General features: G+C 32.3%; 1 protein-coding gene across 1 annotated transcript; it reads left to right on the top strand.

Annotated features, from left to right (window-relative positions):
* Positions 1 to 7,187: 7,187 nt before the first annotated feature.
* Positions 7,188 to 10,206, top strand: LOC115889523 (zinc finger BED domain-containing protein 4-like). Its single transcript, XM_030909546.1, has 2 exons — positions 7,188 to 7,515; positions 7,762 to 10,206. The coding sequence occupies exon 2, from the start codon at positions 7,768 to 7,770 to the stop codon at positions 9,700 to 9,702; it is 1,935 nt and encodes a 644-aa protein (XP_030765406.1). The 5' UTR covers positions 7,188 to 7,515; positions 7,762 to 7,767; the 3' UTR covers positions 9,703 to 10,206.
* The last annotated feature ends 16,086 nt before the right edge of the window (positions 10,207 to 26,292 follow it).

Here is a 26,292-nt window from a genome sequence, read left to right as displayed (position 1 = left end):
GAGGTGGGAAGTGATATCTAAATGTGATTTGGTGATTGAAGGGTTACAAATAGATCAACTACAGGATTCTGAAGATACCTTATAAGTTTCTTCATCTGATGCTTCCGAAATTCTCAACCAGATTTATTGAATTTGCAAAGGGAAAGTGAGGGTGTGCAATATTTAGCAGGGTGGATTGCAAAAAAAATCAAAAATAAATAAATATCCAGAAATGGGGCAATACTCTTATCATTCAATTAAGCAACATGATTATCACATTCCACCATGGGTACAACATTTGTCTCATGGTGGTTTAAATGTGCCGTCAGAAAAATGGCTGGAAGAATAAATTTATCAGTCAAATCATTTAATAAAGTCCACAAGGAAAAAAACATTTCGCCAGAGTAAAAATATTACTAACAGACTGGTACGTTGAGGAAAAAATAAATACCCGACAATCCCAGAAAAGGTCCTTAAAGCTTTGAAAAAATGAAAAAACTTTGTACTTAATAGATGTTACTTTCGTCAATGTAAAATATAAATATTTGATTTTTATGTTAATTTAAAGTATTACAATTTTAAATTTAAGTTTTGTTCTAAATTTAAACTTTAAGTTTTAAGAAAATAAAAAAGAAATGTTAGGAAATTTTCTAAAATGTAAACTATTTTTATTTGTATAAATATTTAGAAATTAATTATACAAACCATTATGTGTGTTGTCGTAAAATTAGTATTTATGAATTGTTTAAAATTATTTTCTAAATTTACATATAAATCATTTATTGCAAGTGCACGATGTGATATTCTACATATATCTACTAATTAAAAAACTTATTTTTTATTCTTATGTTCACTGTTTAGATTTACTTAGTAATCGAAATAGTAGATTACTCCGTTATTATTCTTTTATAATTATGGTGCTGTGCAATAAGTCATTATAATTATTACAAAAATAAAGATGACTAACATTGGTGCTAACAATTTATAACAAAATTGTTGAATAGGTGCTTAAAGAAAGACTAAATAAAATACACTGACTTGGTTTTACATGAGATCTCACAACTTTTTATAGTGGAAGAATTGTGTTGCGAGACTTAGCATTTTTTACATTCTATGTTTTTGATGGGATCTATTTATTTAGTGTATTTTGTAGGCCGCATATAGCTATTATTATTTAAATAATAAGGATTTAAAAACTATAATTAAGGCACGAAATTATACAACATTGAAATCAGCTGTTAGAGGTGCAATAGATGAGGAATTATCCCTAGGAGAATCACACGAAGTTTTTCCTATGTGGCCGAGGAATAATAATAATTCTTTTTATAGGGGATCGCAACCACGTCGTGAACAATTTGCGGATACGTTTGCAAATAGTTTAAAAAATAATCGTGGCTCTAATAATTATAACTACGCACGTTTTAATCAGTATGAAGGCTCACGTAGTGTACTTAATAATACTTTTTATAGAGGACGTTCGCAAAATAATGCTAGAGGAGGTTAATATCATCATTAAAATTTAACGGCAGTGGTATGGTAAAAACTGCCTACAAGGACAACTGGTGGCATGTTGGTTGTTATGTCCATGCATTTAATTTAACAGTCCAGACAAGTTTTGAATCAGTTGGTTATATTCGCACAAAGTAAAATCTTTTACATATTTAAAAAAATCCACAAGCCATGGATAAACTAAATTATTATCAGAAACAGCTAAACTGTCCTGCTTTGAAGCCAAAACAAGATTGTTCAACACGTTGGAATTCAACGTTCTATGTATATGTTTAAGCACGTTTTTGAAAAGAAGGACTTACATTATACTACCCCATCGGCGCCATCTATGCGCTAAATGCCAAACTTCATTTTATTCAGTTTCCTATTTTTATTTTAATTTTAGTTAATAAATTAGGATCTGTAAAGATGCCTAGTTTGCTGTTTGCACGATGCATTTTTAGGACTTCTTGTACACAACTTGTATATATGTAACATCGTATAGATATTCTATACATTTCACCTGTTTATATTTAAGTATCTTAAGTATATTCCAAACAATACGGTGACTAAATTTGAATGTATTTAACTTACGGCTTGATATTCAGTGATACTGAGTGACACTTGTGTTCGTTTTTCAATAAATGTTTTAATGTAGTATTAGTTATGTTTAACTTTTATTCCAGATAAACATAATAGACACTTATCGCTGTTGATTATATTATTTTAGCTATCTAGTGACAAAACATTTCTTTTTAATTTCTTACTTTACCTCATTTTATAAAAATAATACAAGTAAGTGGTGGCGCCCTTTTAGTAACTTTGACCATACATGTATGAATATTTTAACATCAATATTAAGATCTCTCCAGACTATACATTATAATAATATATAATCTTTTGTTTATATTTAACAACATTATAGAGTTATAGTAAGCCTTACCTACGGGTCCAGCTTTCTTCTAAACCTGAAACAGTTACATTTCTTTCTTTTTTGGAACTACCGAAAAAGTTATTACAAAGTAAGGAATGTTGTAGAGCCCTAATTATTTAATAAAAAAAATAGTAGTTTTGATAGAGTGCGTAGGGACAGGAGAGAACGCGTTGTCATGGCTTTGCCGCTAACATGGTAGAAAAACTGATAGCTGTCATGTTGAAAAAATATAGAATTACAAATTTATTTTCTATAAGCTTTCTTTAAAAAAGTAAGGAGGAGAAAACCATCGTCCGAAGACCACAAACGCTAATAGGAAGTAGAAACTATGTTAATTAGGAAGTACGAAAACTTATTTATTGTATAGTATTATATAGAAGCAACCTTCTTAGACCCCAGATTCAAGCATCATGGATTTCATGAATAAGATTTCTTCAAAGAAACGAAGGAAAATATTATAATGAAGTTATTATAACGAGTTTATAAATTTATATGGGCGCCGAGTAGACGTGTATCTCGTGGCTCCGGCTATTATTGTATATTATTAGTATAAAATTAGTATTTTTTTCTTCAAATTTTTTACAGTGTATAGAAATAGACAATTTCAATAGAACAACGTAAAAAAATATACTACCTCAACATTTAAAGTAGTTTATTAGTGAAACAAGATACCAATTAAGAACAACCATCATGGTATTTACAAAGCGACAAAAAAGTGAGCTGAAAAAATTATCTCTAGACGCGCTAAAGTAACTGGTATGCTATGATAATTGCATGACTACGTTCGCAGATAAAGTAGCCAACAGAGCGTCCCAAAAAGTATCAGATGAAATAAAGGTATTGACAAACAAATTTGAAAAATTAGAATCACGTGTAAATACGGTGACCGAATCTAATGAAGAAATAACTAAGAAAATGGATGACTCAAAGCAGCAGTTAAAAGAACGGGAATTAAGGATATATGGTGTGCCCGAATGCGATAATTCTGCAATACGAGAAAATGTAAAACAAGTTCTCGAAAATAAACTAAAAATATGAAATATATAATTTCAAAAATCCTATAGAATTGGGAAATTTGATGCGAAGAAGAAAAATACTTCAAGACCGGTTTTAATAAGATTCACGAATGTTATAGACAGAAACATTGTATATTACAAGAAAAAACAACAGGACAAAATCTATTTATCATAGAAGAATTTTGGCCAAAGAGAAGATTGGAAAGCACCTTGTCTGGACTGATGGTGGGAATATCTTTACATAGGTTAATCAGAAAAAATAAATATAAGATCTGAAGATGACATCTTGAAATGTGCTTAATGCTGGACTACGATTACATGTTTACATAACAATCTTATTGAATATCTAAGACAGAAAGACGTTTTTTAATAGAGAAAGGTTTTTTTATATAATTTTTATATAATATATTTTATATATTTTTTTATATATATTTTTTCTTATATTGTGAGAAAGAGAAAAAGTAATGGAAAATGTAAACTTCGCATATTTAAATGTTAGATCGTTAGTGCCTCATTTTTCCGGTCTAAAATCATTAGTGCTAGAAAAACGTTATGATATATTAGGAATTTTAGAAAATTGGCTTACAAAATATTTCTTACAATACTGAAATACCTGGTTATAAATTAATCAAAATGGATAGACTTGGAAGAGGTGGGGGAGTAGGAAAGTATGTCAGAAATAAGTTTGATTTGTAATATTGAATTCAAAGCAAACAGATAGTTTAGAGCAACTGTGGATTAAATTTAAAATTGGAAATATAATATGTACTAGTAATTTATAGACCTCTTAAATGTCAATTTTGGAATTTTTTAAGTGAATTTGAGACCTGTCTGGCTCAGTTTTCTATGGAGTGTGATAGTCTTATATGTTGTGGTGATTTCAACTTAAACCTCTTGGTACTAGAAAATAAAAGCGTTCAAGATTTTATGCATTGCATCGATTCTTTTAATTTGCAACAAATTGTTGATACGCCTATTAGGGTTACGAACAGAACATCTAGTTTAATTGATTTTATAGTTATTCCTAAAACAGTAGAATTAGAATTTAGAATGAGTGGGAGGGGGGTTAATCACTGTGACCTTACAGATCGATTGTGTCACCCTTTCTTGAGTTATAACTCATCATACAGTCCCAGGGCTTTGACAAAAGCCAGTATCTGGGACGGTTTCACAGAGGGTAAATATCTCCAATATCAGTCGTACCACAGTTCATGGCACGAAGGGTTGTCGTCTCGGCGCACTCAGTGATGAGGTGTTCTGGTGTTTCCCCATCTTCCCGACAGAATCTGCATTCGCCGTTTCTTCTTAGTTTCAATCTACTGAGTTGTTCATTGAGGGGACAGTGTTCTGTTAAAAACTCCGTGACAATCCGAAGATTGTTCTTACTTGTTAGATCTTTGATTTTTCTTGGTCGTAAGCCCTCAGAAACTTCTTCGAGTGTCTTAGACCGCTGCAAGATTCCCATTCCAGGTTGCGGATGGAGTCTTCCAAGTTCTTGAGTTCCGCCTTTAGTTGGTTACCACTTGAGAAGCAGAACGGTTCTGGTCCAGTTAGTGGAGTGTTCGCTCCTTTTCTAGCTAGATCATTTTTGCTTTTTCATTGCCTTCTATCCGTTGTGAGCAGGCACCCAGAGTAGGAGGACTTTGTTTTTTTTTGCCTAATTTATTCAGCTTCTCTATGCATTATTTGACCAATTTCGAATTGATTGATACTAAGTTGATCGCTTTTAACGCTGTTTGACTATCAGATAAGATTCAGGCTATTTCTTGTTTCCGATAGTTCCTATTTAAGATAAGTTGTACGCATATTTCGATAGCGTAGATTTCTGCCTGTAGGATGCTAGGGTAGGTGCCCATTGGTTCGGAGTATTTAGTTCTCGACCCAAATACTCCGATCCCTGTTCCCGCATTGGTTTTGGAAGCATCAGTATACCAAGTTATGGTATGGTATTTCAACTGCTAAGCAGACGTTTCTCTCTTCCAATCCTTTTTATTGCTCAATACTACATTAAGATGTTTTTCAAAGTTCTACATTCTTGGCATATCTAAAATAGTAAAAAAATGAATATTCTGTTATATTGTATTAAATTAGCAGCATTTGGTGCTGATCAGATCAATATCGAAATGTTATTGTTGTGCTGTCCTAAAATAGTACCATTTCTAACTAATATTATAAATACATGTCTCTTTGAAAATAAATTTTCCGATAATTGGAAAATTGCACGTGTTTCTCCTTTCCCGAAAACTAAGACCATAGATTCATTTAATGATTTGAGACCTATTAGTATTTTACCTTGTCTTTCCAAATTGTTGGAAAAATAATGGACAGTCAAATTCGCATTTTCTGAAAAGAAAATAATACTTTACCTCAAAATCAATCAGGATTTAGAAAATTTTCTAGTGCTGGATAGTCGACCAGAGAACTAATTGGTTGTGGTGTACCTCAAGGCTCAATATTGGGTCCTCTGCTTTTTACTTTATATACATGTAGTGGTACGTATACATTGGCGCGCTGCGACGCAAACGCGCGGCACGCGCGCACCGATAGAAGATCGTTAAAACAATAAAAGTAACGCGCGGACAACGCTCGGCGCGCGCAATGTATACGTACCATAACATGGTGACATTATTAAGCCATGTCACTGCACAGTATTATGCAGATGACACACAATTAGTGTTTTCTTTCGTTTCGACTGTTAATAAATATTTAAATATTTAAAACAAAACGTCTCGGGCTTATCAACCAAAATTTATTTTTTCAAAACGGATTTTTTTATATTTCCAAGCTTTCGACGGTTAATTTGCGCCTTCTTCAAGGCTTAATTATTGTAATTAATTTAAAAAACTTTGTAGCCCTAAAGAAGGCACAAATCGAGCGCCGAGAGCTTGGAAACACAAAAAAAATCCAATTTGAAATAATAAATTTTGGCTGATAAACCCAAGACGTTTCATTTTTTAATTTTTAAATAATATTCTTGCTTAGAAAATTGTTTTACAATTTTGTTTTCCTAGAGCATAGAATTAAAAATACACTAGCGCCAGGAGGCACGTATCGCCGCCCATACTAAAATATGTTAATATCTCGAAAACTGCAACTTTGACTGATTTTGATGTTATTACAAATTTTGTTGCAAATATTATTCCTAATCTTAATTTGAAAACCGCGTTTCGCCAGCTACTATAATTTTGGAGTTCCGATTTTTAACATTGAAAATGTTTCTGTTATCCTATATAAGGGAGCCCAAATCGAATTAGAATGCTACATTTGCCACACCATGACGTCATATATACAAGGGTATAGGAAATCTCGGCGCAGCGGCGACAGTCGGCCAGCGCGCGCAAAAACCATTACATCGCTAATTGTTTATTGATATATCTTTATTAGTTTAAAAGCAAAAAATATGGGGTTTGCTTTGATACCTTGTCAAGACATAAGCAAAACTTTTAAATTGTTTCTTTTTTTCATTTAGGCCTTTGTTTTTCGTTAAATGAGAGTTATATTAAAAAAAATCTATTTTTAAACCAAATTTTCGCATGATTGAAATGATTATTCATGTTTAAAGTTTTTTTTGGTCATAAGCGCTAATGGAAATATTTTTTTGTAAATAATTATAAAAAATTACTCCCTAGGACGACTTTATTGTGTACTGGATCAAAAATAAGTATTTGTTTTCTCTATATGGTGGTATTAATATATAGATTTTTGATGATAGTGCCCTTTTACCCGGTCTAATTTTGTACTACTTTCGGAATAAGGGTCCCCATTAGTGTCCGACCGAAAGTTCGGTTTCGGTTTCGGTTTCGGCCGAGTTTCGGCCAAAAATCAAGTTTCGGCCACAGTTTCGGTTTCGGCCAAAATCGGCCGAAACTTTTGCCGAAACCGAAACTTAACAAGTTCAAGCACTTCACGATCGCCTAACTTTGTTTTCCGCGGCAACGCTTTGACGGACGCTGTCGGCCCTTTTCGGGAATTATCGTGCGCCGTTCGGATAGTTCTGTAGCAACTAGCAACAAAACTTAGTCAGCTGTGTTAGTCAGTGCGTGTGCGCCCGTCGCAAATATTCTTTAGAGGTTATGTTTTAGATGGAACTGATTACATGTAAGTTGTTGTTTTGTTTCTGTACTTGAATGATTATTATAGTTAATTAAATATTGAGTCAGTAACTTAACTTTGTTTTGTTGTTATTAACAAATCAAGTCACATGTAAAAAAAAGAGATTGTAAATGAAAAATGTGAAGTGTATAATTTCATGTTAAATTAAATTACGTTGTATAAGGTAAACTTATTTCAAGATTTGTTTTTCATTCCGATGATCTATTGACCGATTGTTATTTTTATTCTCAGAGTAAAATGTCACAAAGAGAAAAAAATCCGATTTGGCAGTACTTTGACAAAAGTATCAGTGATACATCAAAAGCTGTTTGCAAGATATGTAGCAAGTCCTATTCGTTAGGAAGCCACGAACCAAAAAAACAAACATTACACGGACTGAAGCTGCATTTATCAAAATTTCATGACCAGGAGTACAGGCAAGTACAAAAACGTTCATCAGAATTAAACGATTTCAAAAGTGAAGCAAAATTGAAGCGTACAGACTTGAGCGTATCATTGAAACAATCAAGCTCAGATCAGTCGACTCTTGTTCAGACAACCATCCCAAATTTGACTTCTAAACCTAAAGTGGTACTGTGGCCTGATGATCATGAAATTACAAAAAGGATTGATAAAACTATAATGGATTTGATAATCGTGGACATGCTGCCTTATACTTTGGTGGAAGGTGAAGCATTCCGCCGACTTAATTTATCTGATCCTCAAGGAGTTCGCAAATATCGGTTGAAATCTGAAAAATATTTTAGAACGTCACTAATGCCCAAAACATACGAAAGAATTAGATCAAAAGTACAGGATTTAATGGCACAGAGTAAGTGGGTGAGTGCTACTACAGACATTTGGACCAACGCATGTAAAACATGTTCACTTCTCAGCTTCACAGCTCATTTCATCATAAATGATAAACGTCTTAAAGTGATTTTAGGTGCATGTGTGCTAGAACAAGACCATACCAGTCAGTATATCGAACAAAATTTTACAAATATGGTAAACGAATGGGGTTTGCAAGGCAAGATTTTTCTAGTCCTACGTGACAATGCCGCTAATATGGTTCGCGCGATGCGTGATCAATATGAATCTATAGGATGTGTCGCACATACGCTCCAGCTTGTCATAAAACAAGCGCTATTTTCAGAAGACGAAATAAAAGACCTCCTAAAGAAATGTAGAAAAATCGTCGGCCATTTCCATCACAGTGAGCCAGCGACCAGGAAATTGACGGAATGTCAAAAACAATGCGGATTGCCAGAGCATGCCTTGGTGCAAGACATTGATGTGAGGTGGAACAGCACGTATTTGATGCTGCAAAGACTTATGGACCAAAAAAATGCAGTAAACTTATACTGTGTTGAACATGGTAAGATTGATTCTCTTCAATCCACTGAATGGGCTATTGTAAAGAACCTCACATCCATATTGACATTTTTTTATGAAGCCACCCTTGAGTTATCATTTGATAATGCATGCATTTCAATTGTCATACCTTTGATATCGTTATTAAACCGGAAATTGCAAGTTCGCTGTGAAAATGACAATGAAATGATAACCAACATGAAAAATTCACTATACGAGTCCATGAACACCAGATTTTCATCATTGAAAAAACTCCCTTCGTTGATGGTGGCTACATTATTGGACCCAAGGTTCAAGTCTAAATACCTCAATTCCAATGAAGTAGACATTGCTGTAACAGAGCTAATATCTTTCTTGACTGAGTCTGAAGTCAGCATGCAATCATCCCGCAGCACTGATAATGATAACGCCAATGTTTCTTTTGCTTCAACTACATGCGTCTCGCAAGCTCACCACATACAGCAAGAAAAAGAGAGTCTTTGGGATGTGCACGATAATACGACTAGTCAAACAGAGACCACAGAATCTGGAGAAGACACTAAACACTTTCTGAAAGAAAAGATTCAGTCTTACTTGTCGGAGCCATTATTACAACGCAATGCAGACATATACAGTTATTGGAACAGCACTCCATATCCAACATTGAGAAGCGCTGTTTTAAAATATCTTTCAGCTCCACCTACCAGTGTCCCGAGTGAGCAACTGTTCAGTGCTGCTGGCCAAATATACTCGGATCGTCGCAATAATTTGCGTGGCGAAAATGTAGACAAACTGCTTTTCTTGGCGTACAATATAAGACTTTTCAATTATGAATATTAATAATATATAAGATATATATATTATATATTTAGGGTTACTTTTTTTTTTTTGGTCTATATATTATATAGAAGTTTTTTTTATTTGATTTTATAACTGTTTTCTATTTAAATGTTTAAACTTCAGTTTAATAGTGAGTTACTTAGTTCGAAATGTAAGTACAACTGTCCTACTAATTGTGATCTGGGTATCTTTTTTAATTCTAAATATGTGATTTTTGATTATCTATGTTGAGACTGGAACTAGGCGAGATAGTAATTATTATTTTTATATAAGAGGTACCTAAAAGAGATTGATTATTCTACTAAGTACAAATACAATCCAAAGTATTAAAGGGAAAGATCTCAAAATACCAATACTTAGTATTTAATGAAACAGTAACAATTATTGATTTGATTTAGTTAGATGACTGATTTGACAGAGAACTTAATTTGAAAAATTATTAAAAATGTTATTAATATGTTTTTATTTTATATTCAATAAATGATTACAACAATCTTAATAATATATTGTGTTTCCATTTCATGCCCTAATTAAGGTAAAATGTACCAAATTTCAGTAATTTAATAAATTATATACTTGACCACGTGAGTTTCGGTTTCGGTTTCGGTTTCGGCCGAAACTGAAGCCACGGCCGAACATTCGGTTTCGGTTTCGGTTTCGGCCGGAAAATCAGTTTCGGTCGGACACTAGTCCCCATATCATGTACTGTACTTCCATCCCTGAAAAATTCAGCTTGTGACACCGAAGTGAAAGGTAACGTCAAAATAAGCTTTAATCTACCTACATCATAGGTAGGTGTAGGTACTCTAGGTATATTCTACCTAGACAGTAGCTGCACTAGCTGACAGTAGTAATTAATTTGTTATCCGATAAGTAGTTGTCATTATATAAGTTTAATCATCTTATACCTCCTATAACCGTAGGTTTTGGATTTTTCCTGATTGGTTTGTTAAACAAAAATATACTGGGCATATAAATGTCTGTTACAGGTTAATTCGTTAAAGAAATATGTTACACACATATTATTTTAATAATAATAGTATAATAGTAATGGCTATATTATGTTATAACACATACATATGTATTGAATGTACTTATTTTAACCAATGCATTGTTTTGTTTTTTTAATCTCACAAATAAGAAATGTTTTATAGTTTTTATTATAAAAAACAGTGATTATACAATTTATTTACACCCCTTACACTGTTTTCTGTAAGGGGTGTAACCAGGAGTATATTTCGTAACCTCTTACGATATAAGAGGGCACAAAGTGTTTTATTACTTAATGCTTAAAATTTAATAATATATTTGTACATAAAATAAAATAGACTAGAAAGTCAATTAATTAATATTGACGTAATTACTAAATAAGTACAAGATTTTTTTTCTAATTATTTTAGTGTATTTTTAGTCACCTAATTATAAAGGAGAGATATCCAACCATTGCATTATTTTACTCACAAATAAATGTTTTATGGTTTTTATTATAAAACAACGATTAATTTATTATACACCCCTTAACCCAAACACTCCAAGGAGGATATTTCGTGACCCCTTATTTAAAGTGGACAAGCTTTATTAGTCAATGTTTTAATTACCCAGCGTCTTTAATAAAAATCTAATGTAATTTTTCATAGAAATGATCTGACATAAAAAGCAAATTTTATCAAAAAACTTTTTGATTATCTACAAGGAGTAAACCGCTGACAAATGTCTGTATACTAATGCCAAAGTAATGCCAAAAATACAAATTAAATACCAAAATTTCTCATATAATGCCCCACTAATGCCAAGCTGATTCCAATATAATACCACTAATACCACGAATAATATGTAACACATTTGTTTCACGAATTAACCTGTAACAATACTGGTAGGTACGTGCACAGATTTTTTCCTAGGTAACTTAAAAGTCGTTAAAAAGTCTAATTATATTTAAAGAAGATATAATTCCAACAAATTACATTATAAGGCCAATAATGCACAAGTAATACCATTAAAATTTTAGCGTTTTTAACTTGTGTAACATATTTCTTTAACGAATTAACCTGTAACAATAGTGGTAGGTACGCGCACAGATTTTTTCGCTAGGTAACTTATTAAGTCGTTAAACAGGCCTATAAAAGCTATAACAACATAGGTAACTAATATTTATAATTTAATTCGAGTTTTAATCTCAAATAATAAATGTTTTTACTGGTGTATTTCTGAAGTGTTCATTATTAAAAGTAGATATTCTTCAAGTTATGCGAAGTAATAAGTAATGTTTCCGGTGAGACCGCGTATATGTCACCGGATTCTGGTTAGTATAAAGACTTTTTCTATAGAAAGAGTTTTTTCTATATTTTCCTTTCAAAATAAGACTAATTTCTTCTTATTCTTTTAAATATTACAGTGTTTCTTTTTCCTAAAATGTTATACTTAATTTTCGCTTAAAATTAAAAAATCACAAATGGAGGAAAATATACGTTATTGAATAAAGTTTATACAAATCACTTTACCATAACAAAAAAGTAAAAACATGTCATGGCGGAAGATATTCAGGTGGCATTTCACACATTTATCTATTAAAATCGAGATTAAAATAATAAACTTGCGTAACATGTTATACACGAGATAGAAAGTTTCAGAATCGATTAATACGCAATACGCTACGCAGTCAACTTATTCCTATGCGCGGATGAGCGTCTTCAAGACTCTTCCTTCGGCCAGGGTCACGACGCCGCCGAAGAGGAATCGGCCTACGTTTGGCTAAACAGGCTGGACACGGTGGAGTACGATATTGGCGAGTCTGAATATTTATAAAAATTTGCAAAGTAAAATATGTTGGAAAAATAATTAGTCCATACATATATAAAAGCTCAAAGGGTTTTTTTGTTGCATCCATCCCGCCGAAAGCGCTTTACCAATCTTGATGATTCTTTTTTTAAATGAAAGGTATATATGTGTAGATTTGTTATGAAGTATTTTTATAGTGCTTAATGGCTATTTCTTTGTGTAAAACGACTAAATACTAAAACATACCTGAAAACACCTACACACAATACCTCCAGAAATAAATTAGTTGTCATTGTCAGTGGTGTGTCAGTTAGATTATATATTACGTTTTTAGATATTTTAGAGTGAGTTGATGCCGCCAGCTTTAGATACATAAATATTAGCACAAAGGTTCGTTTAAACGACATTAGTGAATTAGCTACACAAAGCGATTTTAGGAAATTCATCCTCTTAGAGAGTAAAATTATCTCGGAACAGTTTGTTGTATGAAAATTCCTTACTATTTCGTCTAGAAGAATGAAATCCTACAAAAAGAATTAGAAGAAATTTTTGAAATTCATCAACCAAATGGGTAAAGTTAGTAAAAATTTATATAAAACTTGGTGACGTCTGGATTATACACATAAAAATTGGCACAAAGGTAAAGCGAATTTATGAAATTTATACCCTTAGGGAGTAAAATAGGGAATGAAAGTTTGCTGTACGAAAATGCAATACTATAACATTATAAACCAGACAGTATAAAATTTTATACAAGGGTTTATTTAGTGACATCATAAGGAAATATATCTTCCTCAATTATCCTTCAAAGAATAAAAAATAACCTATAAAGAGAGTATTAGTGCTCTTAATAAATAAAAAAAAGATGAAAAATAAAAAACATCTATATGTTCACTAGCTCTCTATAAAGAAGTAAAAAATCATTTAAATCAATGCATAAACGATTCGAGGTGTAACGCGAACGTAGTTGCGAGAAAAAGCTAGTAATTTATTAAATTATTTTATTTAACTCATTAATTTTCATTGAAAAGGAATTTTTGTAATTCGCCACTATATTAGTTAAAAACTAAGAAACTCATATCAAATTTAAGTTTTGCGATTTTGACTTATACTTTTTATAAAATCTGAACACATTTTAAAAGAAAAAAAGTTTTTGATAATATTTGTGTAGATTGACTACAAGTTGTATAACATAAATTTCTACGACCGGTCTACCTAGTAGTCTGCAGCATCGCCTTTGGTGCAAACGTGGGCCTGTTAATCTGTGACGTGACGCACAACAGCCAAGAAAAACAGAAGCGTGGCTAAGAATTTAGTAATTTAAAAAAAAGTCTTTTAGATACAGTAGTAGGTATTAAACAGTTTTGTGTTTAAATGGGGTTTGCCTTTAACAGTTAAAAAATTATATCGTAAAGTGTAACTTTCCATAAGAATTCTTTATCTGTCATTGATCATGATATGTCATCATGTTAACCTGATGTTTTGTATATTATTTTGTCTTTTTCGAGGTTTTTTTGCTAGTTTGTTTTACGGATAGGTGCGATCGCATAATTATTATTGATAATGTTTTATTTAATTTTAACATTACTACTTTTTCAGTGAATCTTTAAATCTGTTGTTTTTTGTTAAGTTCGTTATTTAAACATATGTATGTAATACACTCATATTAACACTAATCATATTTTTACGTTTTTATTCATCATTTTCAATGCCCCCCCGGTTGCATCTTTGTAAAGGACTGTCAATTTTTTAAATTTTTAACCCCCTCCCATACCCCATACCAACCCCCCATCCCCACCAAAAACTAATGGCCAGATTCTCGGATGCCACAGTATTTTTGGTGCAAATTTGGTGAAAATCGGTTCAGCGGTTTTTGAGCTATCGTGTTACAGACGGACAGACAGACAGACGGACAGACAGAGAGACAGACAGACACCATGAAAATATTTTTATTTAGGTCATTTATGACCCAAATAACTCATTTTGAGTGAAATTAAAAAAACCTTTTTTTTGCCGATCTTAATAACCTACCATACCTATTGCTATGGTCGGCTAAAAAGTGAAAACGTTAGACATTGTAGTTCCAGAAACGGAATATCTAGAAATGGCCGATCACGATAAAACCGATGTAATGGTTACAACAGGTAACTTATTAATTTTAGTTTATATTTAAAAATTAAATGTCTATTTGTGATTTCTTTTTATTTCAGAAGAAAATACACCAAAAACCCCTGTCGCTAAAAAAAGAAAGATTCAGGCCCGAGAACGAGATGATATTACTTATGACAGGATGGAAAACAAACACGTACAAGATTTTGAAAGAAAAGTCCATACCATAATTAACAACTAGAGAACGAAGTGAAAGTGCAATATATGGAGAATTAATTGGAAAAAGGCTTGAACAAATGGAATCGAATGAAAGAGATTATGTAATGCACAAAATCGACAATGTAATATACGAAGCAAAAATGAGATTCAAGAAAAGTGGATATCCTTCTACGCAAGTAAACTCCAACTCCTCACAGACTTTATATGCCACAACAACTTTTCCTTCTGCACAACTAAACAGAAACACCCTGCAGATTTTACATGTCGCAACACCTTCTCCTTCTACCTCTATAGGTATACAGTATTCGGAACCATCGGAACCCTCATCAGTTGAAACTTATGATGGATACAGTGTAAAAGACTATTATGAAGGCTTCGAATAATTAGTTTTTAATATTTAGGAATTAGAAATATGTTTTTAATTTTTATGATACAGAATTACATTTTTTTTTGTCATAATATGTTCTTAATAAATATTACTTTACTTTTATAAAGTATTCAAGTTGTTTCAATAAAGCTGTACATACTTCAGGTATAATTTTCGATATAACTTGAGGGGAGGGAGTTCTTAATAAATATTACTTTACTTTTATAAAGTATTCAAGTTCTTTCAATAAAGCTGTACATACTTCAGGTATAATTTTCGATATAACTTGAGGGGAGATTTTAAACAAGTAATGTAAACTTTTGAAGCTATCGCTGGATGCCAAAAAAACTGAAGTTATGGCTAAATGCTCTTTTGCAGGTATTGTTGCTCTTAATTGGGTATCTTTTTTGCAATCTGTGGTCCAATTTTATTAAGCAGGAATTCAAAATCCTCGAATAACATGCGACAAAAAAAATCTGTACCGCGGTACCTGAAAAAAAGCATAAACAAATTAGAGCCACCTCCGATATTAATTTTAAAATAATGGGACCATAGCAAGTATCAGTTTAAACTCAACATTAAACTGCTTAGCTGTAGCCCGATTTATTTTAAAGTTTATTGTAATTAAGTAATTCATTTCCTTCCTATAAGTACTCGTAAATACATTCTATGCATACCTATCTCTACTGTTATTTAAAGATGTTACCCACCATCTTCTGTGTTTGCGTTTCTTTTTTCGATTTTTGAGTAAAAGATGACCACAACTTAATGTTATAAAAGTAGCTAAAGGTGTCACATCACCACTTTCGTCCATCTTGTTTGCGACTCGCAAACACGACTTTTACTTCCCGAAAAAATTGCAACTTTGCGAGGTGCACGTAATGTATATAATTTACTTGAACTCGGACAATTACTTGCCAAGTTTTATTCAAGTCAAGTCACTCGGTAAGTAGTGTGAGTAGCCGACTTTAGAAGGCAGGGATCGATAAAAACTTTATGTATGTAGAGTTCTGCTCATAGAAAAGTAGGACATGTAAAAAATGTATTGTACCTTTTAAACAAATTAAACACCAGCTTTTTTTAAAATGTCTAATTATCTTTCATAACCTAAATTTGTTAAATGACTTAGACTCTTTGACTTTGGCAAGTATTTATTTTATAAAAATAAAAAAAAATGCCAAGACATTTATCAGAGTTTACAAAGGCACAAATTATAACTCGAGTTATTGAAGATCGTTGGTCTATAAGAAGAGCCGCAATCCATTTTGGGGTTAATAAAAATACGATAAATCGCTGGAAGAAATGTTGGATTGATCATAACACTACAAAGAGGAAACAAGGAACAAGACCAAGAAAAGTAAGTTCGAACGAACAAGATGGGGCTCTACTCAACGAACTAGAGCACAATCCATTTTCAACATGTGCAGAGGTTTCTAGCGCAAGAGGGTTTCCAGGGTCTCGTCAAACCGCCCAGAGAATGATAAAAAAATCAAATTTGAAATGTAGTGTTGCAGTGAAAAAACCTCTATTAACTGATGAGCAAAAACAAGCCAGGATAATTTTTTCAGTAAATCATCTTTAAATCATGAGGATTTTTGGGAGCGGGTTATTTTTTGGGACGAAAAAGTGTTTCAATCAACATCCGATAAGAGAAGAATATTGGTATACCGTCCCCCAATTCAAGATTTAACCCTGAATACACCTATAACATCAAAAAAGCAGGACATTTTGCAGTAAATATCTGGGGTTGGTTTGGTGCCAGGGGCTTAGTTGTTTGTTGGAGGATCGAGGGACGTTTCAACAACGAAAGATACATAGAAATTTTGGAAAATGTTATGCTCCCTTCTGTTAGGACTCTCTATGAAGACAACAATTTTGTTTTTCAACAAGATAACTGTCCGGTCCATACTGCTATTGCCGTTAATCCCTGGTTAAGAAACAACATCATTGAAACATTGCCTTGGCCTTCCAACGGCCCCGACCTAAATCCGATGGAAAATGTTTGGGGTTGTATAACTAAAATTATATACAAACGAAACTGGAGACCGAGAAATCCCGAGGAACTAGATGAAGCAATTCATAGATGAATTGTCGGAAAATCAACAATATTTTCGAGATTTAAGTTTTTCAATGTCAAGACGACTCCAGCTTGTTTCGGAAAGCAATGGGGAACCCATTAAATATTAGGATAAGTCTATTTTTTATTACAGTTTGAGGTATTATCCTGTTCCTTGTTGTAGTGTTCCTGTTCTTCTTTGTAGTGTTATGATCAATCCAACGTTTCTTCCAGAATGAGTTGCGGCTCTTCTTATAGACCAACGTTGTATATGATTGCATAACATTTTAGTGGCTTTAATAAAATTAGTTTTAAAATATCATTTTATCTTTTGAAAAAATAAATAAATAAGTAATTAATGTAACTACATTATGAAAATTACGAAGACACAATTTTTATGTTGCAGCGACCCTAATATAATGACAAACGGCTGAGTGACATTCATAATATCAAGGTAACAAACTTGTAATTAATATGGGGTGTTATAATTACTTAAAATACATATTACACGTCCTACTTTTCTATGAGCAGAACTGTACCTAAAGAAGTACCTATAGAAGAAGGTGAACTGTTCTAGGTTGTAATGCCACTATTTCTAATAATGAAAAAACATCCTTGGATACTTTTCCATTAACTAGTACCGGTTCAATTTGGTATGATTTTGATTTAGCTGTAGAAAAATTCGTACAGTCCTTTTATTTAAGCCTAGAGCAGTGAAGCCTAGTGGACACAGAATAAATACTTATTTCTCCGTTTATACCAACTGATGAAAGGGCGTTTGTGTATAATGGCTACAGATTATTCATATTTAATGAAATATTTAAATAAAGACACATACATTCCTATTATCAAATTATAAATCAACTCTTGGTAGCAAGAGCTAGAATATATTCACTGGATATTTTTTTTAGTATTATCTATGTAACATATTATATGATTTACATGATCCAACATATGCAAAATTGTAGTTCAAATTTATCGAAAACTGTAACATTCAACTGACGGAACTTATGACATTTGTCATTTGTCATCTTTTGTAATGTGCTTTTTCTTAGGTTGTTTTCAAATAAACATATTTCAATATTAATCATCCTTCTATTACTACCGCTGTACACCACAATTTGGCGACGAGGTAAAAAAGCACACACTTTTCAGTAGTTAGAACCAAATATTTTCGGAAAAAGTGTACTTCAAAAAAATTTATCATGCCGCGACGAGAGGAAGCTGGGTGTTTCACCACAAGTTCCGCAGCAAATTACTGTTGTTAATACAGGCAATGTTTCTTCTCTCGCTATTTTTAAACAGGGCGATGACTTCGAAGTATTTGAAGAAAGGCTAGAACAATTTTTTACAGCCAATTTACTCGAAGGAAACAGAAAAGATGCTGTTTTATTAACCTTACTAATTGAAGATGTGTATAAAGTATTAAGAGATCTTTGCACACAGTTCAGAAAAAAAACATAGGAGAACAATTTTGAAATGCTGATGGAGTTGCTAGGTATGCGTTTCAAACCAGGAATATCAGTATACAGAAGACGAATAGTGTTTGATTCTTTAAAACAAGAGAACGATACTGTTGATGATTGGTATTTGAGAATTAAAAACAGCTCAGTGTAACTTTGGGGACAAATTAATGTACAGGGTACAAGATAAATTTGTGACAGGGATGAGGTCAGGTCCTATTTTAGACAGATTTTGTGAAGAAAAGCCTGCAAAAGGGTTAAATGATTTATTGGAAATTGCTCTTAGTAAAGAAGCAGCGTTGAAGGAGCAAAGTACATCTAATGTAGAAGTAAATAAGGTACAAGTGGGTAGTAAGTACAAAAATGAACACAAGAATGACAAATTTAAACAAAAGGAAGGGAAACTAGAGGAATTAAAACGTAATTTTTGCAACACAACAAATCATAATTTTAGTAAAGGTAAGTACAGAAAGTTTACTTGTAAAAAATGTGGTAAAAAGGGACACATATTGGCAGCATGTAAAGGTAAAGTAGAAGGTAATCATCTAGTAGACGAGGGTGATGAGAAGGACACATTTCCTTTATATAATTTTTAATCTTTTTTTAATTTAGCAGATTTGAGAGAAATAAATTTTATTAAGTCAATATATGTTTCTCTTTTACTAGATAAAGTATCAGTTCAAATGGAACTAGATACAGGCGCTGGAGTTGCTCGCATACCTTTTAGTTTTTATAAGAATAAAGTCATATTGCGTTAGAAAATACTAATGTAAAATTAAAAACATATTCGAGTGAAATCATTGTACCAAATCGAAAAATTTCAGTTAAGATTACATTTAAAAATGTTTCAAAGACATGTGAATTAATAGTGGTAATAGCAACTACAAAATTGTTATTAGGTAGAGATATTGTAAACAAATTTAATCTAGAATTATACGAGAATGAAATTGTTATTAACGAAGTTGAGGTTAAATCTGATAAATTACATAAATTATTATTATCTAGGTATTCTAAATTTCGGCCACAATTTGGTATGCTAGTATATGACATAAATTAGGATTGATTGACGCATTCAATTGTTTTCGGCCACACCCTGTTTCACCGGAAATGACTACAACATTTGATTTAAAACATTTTGGCTGTAACAATGGGAGTGTTTGTAAAAACAGTAATTTTTAGTCAAGGAGCCTTGGAAAAATAGATTTGATCGTCTAATGTTTTTAGTGTCTTGTCCTGGCCAATTAGAAAATGCTGAAATCGTATTTTTAATCATATCTCAATTTTTTCAAATGGAACGAGGGTGGCTCATTGGCATATTTGGAAAAAGCATTTTTTACGAATAATTTAATACAACACACTTGGTATTTCGAGTCAAATTGTCTTTGTGAACCGCATGTTGCAATTTCAAATAAACCATATTCGAAAATGTCAAAAGTTGACATATGATATGTCATTCTATTAAGACTTTTATTTTCTCTCGAATAAAGTAAGAAAATACCGAGGGTGCCATTTCAAAATCAAATGTTGTAGTCATTTCCGGTGAAACAGGAAGTGGCCGAAAATAATTGAATACGTCAATCAATCCTAATTTATGTCATATACTAACTTACCAAATTTCATCATTTTATCTGAAAAAAAAAGTTATAGAGGTGAGCCAGTTTTAAGACGCACCCGGTATATATTCTCCTCCATATCATCCTGCAACTAACGGCTTGGCAGAAAATTTTGTTAAATCTTTAAAATTAGGAATAAAAAAAGCTCTTGTGGATCAAACTAATGCTTCAACTTTTTTCGAGACTATTTTAAATAGAATTCTTTTTAGTTATAGGAATTCTGTACATGGCACTACAGGTTTTTCACCATCTAATTTAGTTTTTAAGGATAAAGTTATTACAAGGTTTGATTTATCGTCTAGAAATTTAACTACTGATAAAAACAAAGATAAACAAGTAGAAAATTTTAAGGGGAAGACAGATGAAAAATTTGTAGTTGAGGAGAGGCTACTTTGTAGAAATTATAGAAATCCAAACCAGAAAGGGGGGTTAGAGGAAGACGAAGTTTTAAATGAACGAATTTATTTATGCAAAGTAGATAATTTTATATGGAAAAGACATTTATATTAACTTAGAAAATATAAGAGTGAAGTGTTAGATAGTTAAGAAGTGTCTAGTGAACTAATTAATTATTAAACAAACGATTTTTTTTATATCATAATATAAGTGATACGTAGATGTTAGAAGTATCAACAAAAATGAAGATGTGAACCTTTAACATCCTCAACTGGATAATGACAGTTCTATGGACAGTATTAGCAGTGAAACTGTAAAGCCAGTGGTTGACAATGATAAGGGTAAAATTGTGAAATACAGTATCCACGACTGCTCTACCGATGAAAAGCTGCCTTTCGTAATATTCGCAAAATTGTTTCTCCAAGTGTGAATGTGCGACTAAAAAGAATAATAAAACCTCCAGTGCATTTAAATTTATGAGGGGAGGTATTGTAACATATTATATGATTTATATGATAGAACATATGCAAAATTGTAGTTCAAATGTATCGAAAACCGTAACATTCAAATGAAGGAACATTTGTCACTTGTCAATTACCATCTTTTGTAATGTGCTTTTTCTTAAGTTAAGAGAGTGTTTCTTTGAATGTGATATGCCTGCATATCACATCATAGCGCATGGTGGCAGATTATTGAACTAATTACTGTCATCAGTCTCATCCAATTGTCAAAATTTTCTTCTCGGATCTCGGCCTCGGCACATCATAACATTAAGTGACATTTGCGTGACATAACCTAGTGACATTTGCGTAAATAAAACGGTATCCCAATTTTTGTTTTTTTCTTGCGTTTAATCAATTAATAATTAAAATATCAGAATCAGACAATAAAAATGTCTTTGAGAATATGCAATAAAATGGTAGGTAAGATAAAACTTATTCAAACAATTTAACATACAGGTCAGATTGTTTTTAGGCAATAATAGGCAATCAATAGGCCTGCATCATATTATTTTCCCTGCTTAGAAGGCTTTGTTACCTTTCAAGGCCAAGGTGTTCAGCCCTAAACAACTTTAATTATTACGTACTACCTAACACTAAAAGTGAGCCAAAGCTACACTGATGGACGAGCTGATGGAAACTCCTCTGGGGAAAAAGTCGGTCCATCCATCCAGTTTTCTGTGATACTAATTTTAACAATTTGTTATGTAATTATGTAGGTTTTTAAATTTAGGTAGGTTAATACGTAGTTTAGTAAACATTGTCAATGTTTGCTAATATTTGAAATTAAAAATGTCTAAACCAGGTATTTTATCCTATCAATGTGCAGGTTCAGGGTGTTTGATACTTCACTCGATTACAGATGAAAATTATAAAAATAAAAAGCTTTTTAGATTCCCTGAAAAAGATAATACTAGACGTATACAGTGGTTTCAAATCATGGGATTAAATTATTCTGATAACAGGTGCTATTTATGTGAAGAATATTTTGAAGAAAATTTTTTTTTTTCTGATTCTAATGGAACTAGATTATCGAAATATGCCCTGCCATTTAATAATCAGAAAATAATTATTACTCAAGATATTCAAGTAGTACCCCGTGATTCTCAAAAACCCACAACATCTACAGAGTTAGCGATTAAAAATGTGGATATTTCAGAAATTATTCTCGAAGAAAAAATGATTAGCAATGAAAATAGCCATTTACTCTAGAAAAAGACGCTTAGATTCAAGTTCTAACCTACCACCGCGAAAAAAACATTTTTCTATTCTATCAAAAATAAATGAGACTCGTATACATAACTTATCACCTAGAAAAAAATATAATAATATATATTAATATAAAAAATATAATATATATATAATAATATATTTTGAAAACAAAAGTCAAAGAAATACTATTTGTTAAATAAGAAAAGATTTATTCAAGCCAAAACAAAAACTAAGAAAAGCTTATGAAATTTCAAATACAGCTGTTTTTAAAGATCTTGAAAACAACCTTGATCCGGCAACTTTCTCTTTTTTTCAAAGCTCTTTTACAAACATTAAAAAAACGAACTTTGGCACTTCCTTCCAAGAGTACTTTGAAAAAACTTTTAAAAGATGTGCCATTTGAAGCGGGAATAAACGCCGACCTCATGCTAAAGCTATCAAATAGAGTAAGGTAAGGTGGGGTAAATGCAGTCATGGGGTAAATGCAATCAGTCAACTTATTAACAAAATAAGAATATTTTTACTAATACTACTGTCACCATCTAAGCGAACACACTCAAATTAAGAACGCGTCATAAGTCACAGACTCTTCGCGGCAACTGGTGTCAACTGTTTACAAATCATTTACCGAACGTAAGGGAACATAGACAAACAAATAAAAAGAGACTGGCAAATTAAATGACAATGAGAGGGACAACGTTCCCGTAGCGCAACTCAGAACGCAAAAGTTCGTTCTATTTATGTTGATCTGCGCATTGCGTCTATTGCACCCGCCATCTCATTCTAATATAACAAGAGAGAAAGAAGCAGCCATATAAAACGTAATTTCTAAATAGAAGTTAGAACAATCGCCTTTCGTTTTCGTCATCATGACAACCAAGATGATAACATCATGACAATTCGTCATGTTTGTTATTTTTTCTTTTAGTGATTTACCTTTTTTTCTAAACTCTCCATTTTATTGACTTATGAATATGGATAGGAAACAAATTCCTTTGTTCCATACAGGTATTTATATTTTGTTACTTATAATTTTAGGTTATACTATTTGTTATTTTATTTGCTGCAGGAGCCAGTATCATCTATATTCTATATGTATTGGTACCCCCTTTCTCTGATAGATATGTTAAAGACACCCCCGGTAAAATAAAAGTAAGTAGTTATATTTATCATCTTTGTCAAAAATATTTCGAACCTCTCTTAACATAACAAATTAATAGAATTAATTTTTTTCAATTTTTGGGTAGGTAGTTTATAGCTGGTTTATAGTAACCAGAAACTCTATTAATATATCTATTTTACTTTTGTTTTAGGATTAAAAGTGGACTTGAAAATGGTTCAGGATCATGATTCTCGTAAAGTCCTCTTTGCTTGGATATTCACTTTGTTATTGCAATTAGGCAGTATTTTCGAAAATGAGATTTTTAATGCCCTTTAAAAAAATTGGTCAATCGTCTCCTGCAACAGTCAGTTCCTCTGCATTTAAAATTGGTAGGTGGGTGGAATAAACACTGTTATTTTTTGTTATTATATTATAAAAAGTTTATTTATTTTTATGTATAAATAAATATGTTTATAAAACAGTACAATTTTTGCTTTTTTTATAATTTCCCTTATAATAGTAGTATTCTTTCGTTCTGAAAGAAACTGCAAATTTTCACTTATAATATCACAAGAGCTTAAATTATTTTCGGAAATTTTTTTGAGGGCACGAATATTTTGAAAATTATCCCGAGTCGAAGACGAGGGATAATTTTCCTAAAATATTCGTGCCCGAAAGAAAATTTCCAGGAATAATTTAAGCTTGCGTGGTATTCGGTAAGAAAATTTCACACCTAAATTTGAAAAAAAATATTAATCCAACATGACATTTTAAAATAATTTCAATTTGTTAAGTTGGCCAAGGTATTGCTAAAACTCAAATGGGTAATATTTCAATATATAGACATTGTAGTTCATTCACATTATGATTGTAGATCTTATGTTTACCTTTTCAACTGTCAAAAAATTTCCACTAAAGTTTCGTGGCGCCTCGAAAAAATTTCCGGAAATTTTTTCAGTTGCCATGGTAACTAGTCAACATTAAAGCATGTTATTGGTTGAAAAGTAGAGGTGTGAAATTTTCACTTATACTGATTTATTCCCTACACCACGTTCCCTTTACGTGGTATAGGGAATAAATCAGTTTAAGTGAAAATTTGCAGTTTCAGAATGAAAGAATACTACTAATAATGGCTAATTTAAATTTTCCGCCAGCCAGAATGTGCAACAATGTCTTACGATACGTTTTATACCACCTACCTCTTTCTTTTTCATATAAAGCACACATAATAAAGAAAGATAGCAATAAAGACGTACGTCGTGCCATGCTACTGCTAATTGGTTTCAAAATTGTTATTCTGAGTTGCGCTACGGAAACGCGGTCCCACTCTTTACCTTGAGATTTGTCAGTCTCTTTTTATTTGTCTGTCTATATAAGGGAATGAGTGTATTTATGCGTAGCACGTGTGTTATAAATTTGCGATTTTTTTGTGAAAAATTAAAGGTGAGTGTTCAATTTTATGTAAGATGTAAGGGTATAGGGGGTTTGTTTTTGTATTGTGTGGGTTTAAATATGAATCATCAAATATGTTTTGTATTGTATACATGATTGCACTTGCCCCATTGAAACTCCACATTGTGGCAAGTCCAATCATATTTCGGCGGGGAAGTGCAATCAATTGGTTGCACTTTCTCGATCTATATTTTTTTTCCAGATGGTCAGAAATTATGTAAGAAAGACACAACGAGAACGAGGTTACTCAAAAGAAACTCTTACGGCTGCTATTCAGAGCGTAAAATCAAACGTATTAAACGTAAGAGCAGCGGCGAAAAATTACTCTATACCATACAGTACCCTACAGTGTTATGTAACTGGTCGTCGAGGAAAAAAATTCAGACAGGGGGCCGATGTACAGCACTGAGAAAGGAAGATGAAGAATTGCTGGTACAATATCTGAAACCTTTGTAAAAAAGTGGTTTTGGACTATCACGGAAGGAACTTTTGGATGTCATTCAACAATATGTCAATAGAACCAAAATTCAAACTCCCTTTAAGAATGGACGCCCCGGAAAGGACTGGTTTATTCTATTTAGAAAGCGTAATCATCTAGCCATAAAAAAGGCCCAGTCTGTGGAATATGTAAGGAAAGAGCAAACTGATCCTTTTATAATAAGTGAATACTTCAATTTGCTGGAGACAACACTTCAACGGTTAAATTTGGTTGACAAACCACACCTAGTATGGAATCTGGATAAAACTAGTATGTACACCGACCCTAGTACAATTAAAGTTGTAGGAGAAAAGGGAAGATCATCGTCAAGAACTACTGGAGGTACCGGAAAAGAAAATTTTACCTGTTTGGTAGCTGCTAATGCTAATGGTGGGAAAGCTTCACCTCTCGTAGTTTTTAAAGGTTTAAATCTATGGTCCAATTGGATACCCGCAAGCAAAGATAATAAATGCCCCAACATGGCATTTGCCGCCAGCAAAAATGGTTGGATAAATTGTGAAATCTTTATCAATTTTTTAAAGAATAATTTGATTCCTGCATTGGGCGAAGAACGACCTGTATTGGTTATCTACGATGGACATGCTACACATGTTACAGAAGTAATCGCATTCGCAAACACTCAAAATATAGAAATTTTAAAATTGCCAACCCACACAATCATTTGCTGCAGCCTTTGGACCTCTCCGTTTTCAAATCAGTTAAAGTAACTTGGGATGAAAATTTGTGTGTTTGGCAACGAAAAAATCCAGGACGGCGTATTTCCAAAGCAGAGTTTGCACTCCTATTTGGCAAAGTTTGGGCGAACGTGGATATGAATATTATCA

Source organism: Sitophilus oryzae, unplaced genomic scaffold, assembly GCF_002938485.1.
Source record: "Sitophilus oryzae breed Bouriz unplaced genomic scaffold, Soryzae_2.0 scaffold_815_pilon_pilon, whole genome shotgun sequence".
Classification (NCBI taxonomy): domain Eukaryota; kingdom Metazoa; phylum Arthropoda; class Insecta; order Coleoptera; family Curculionidae; genus Sitophilus; species Sitophilus oryzae.
Note: the sequence above shows the minus strand (reverse complement) of the source record. Positions and strands in the feature narration are given on the sequence as shown.

Bases quoted from the DNA above. Each gene is read 5' to 3' on its own strand.
- LOC115889523 (XM_030909546.1), top strand. From the start codon at position 7,768: ATGTCACAAAGAGAAAAAAATCCGATTTGGCAGTACTTTGACAAAAGT.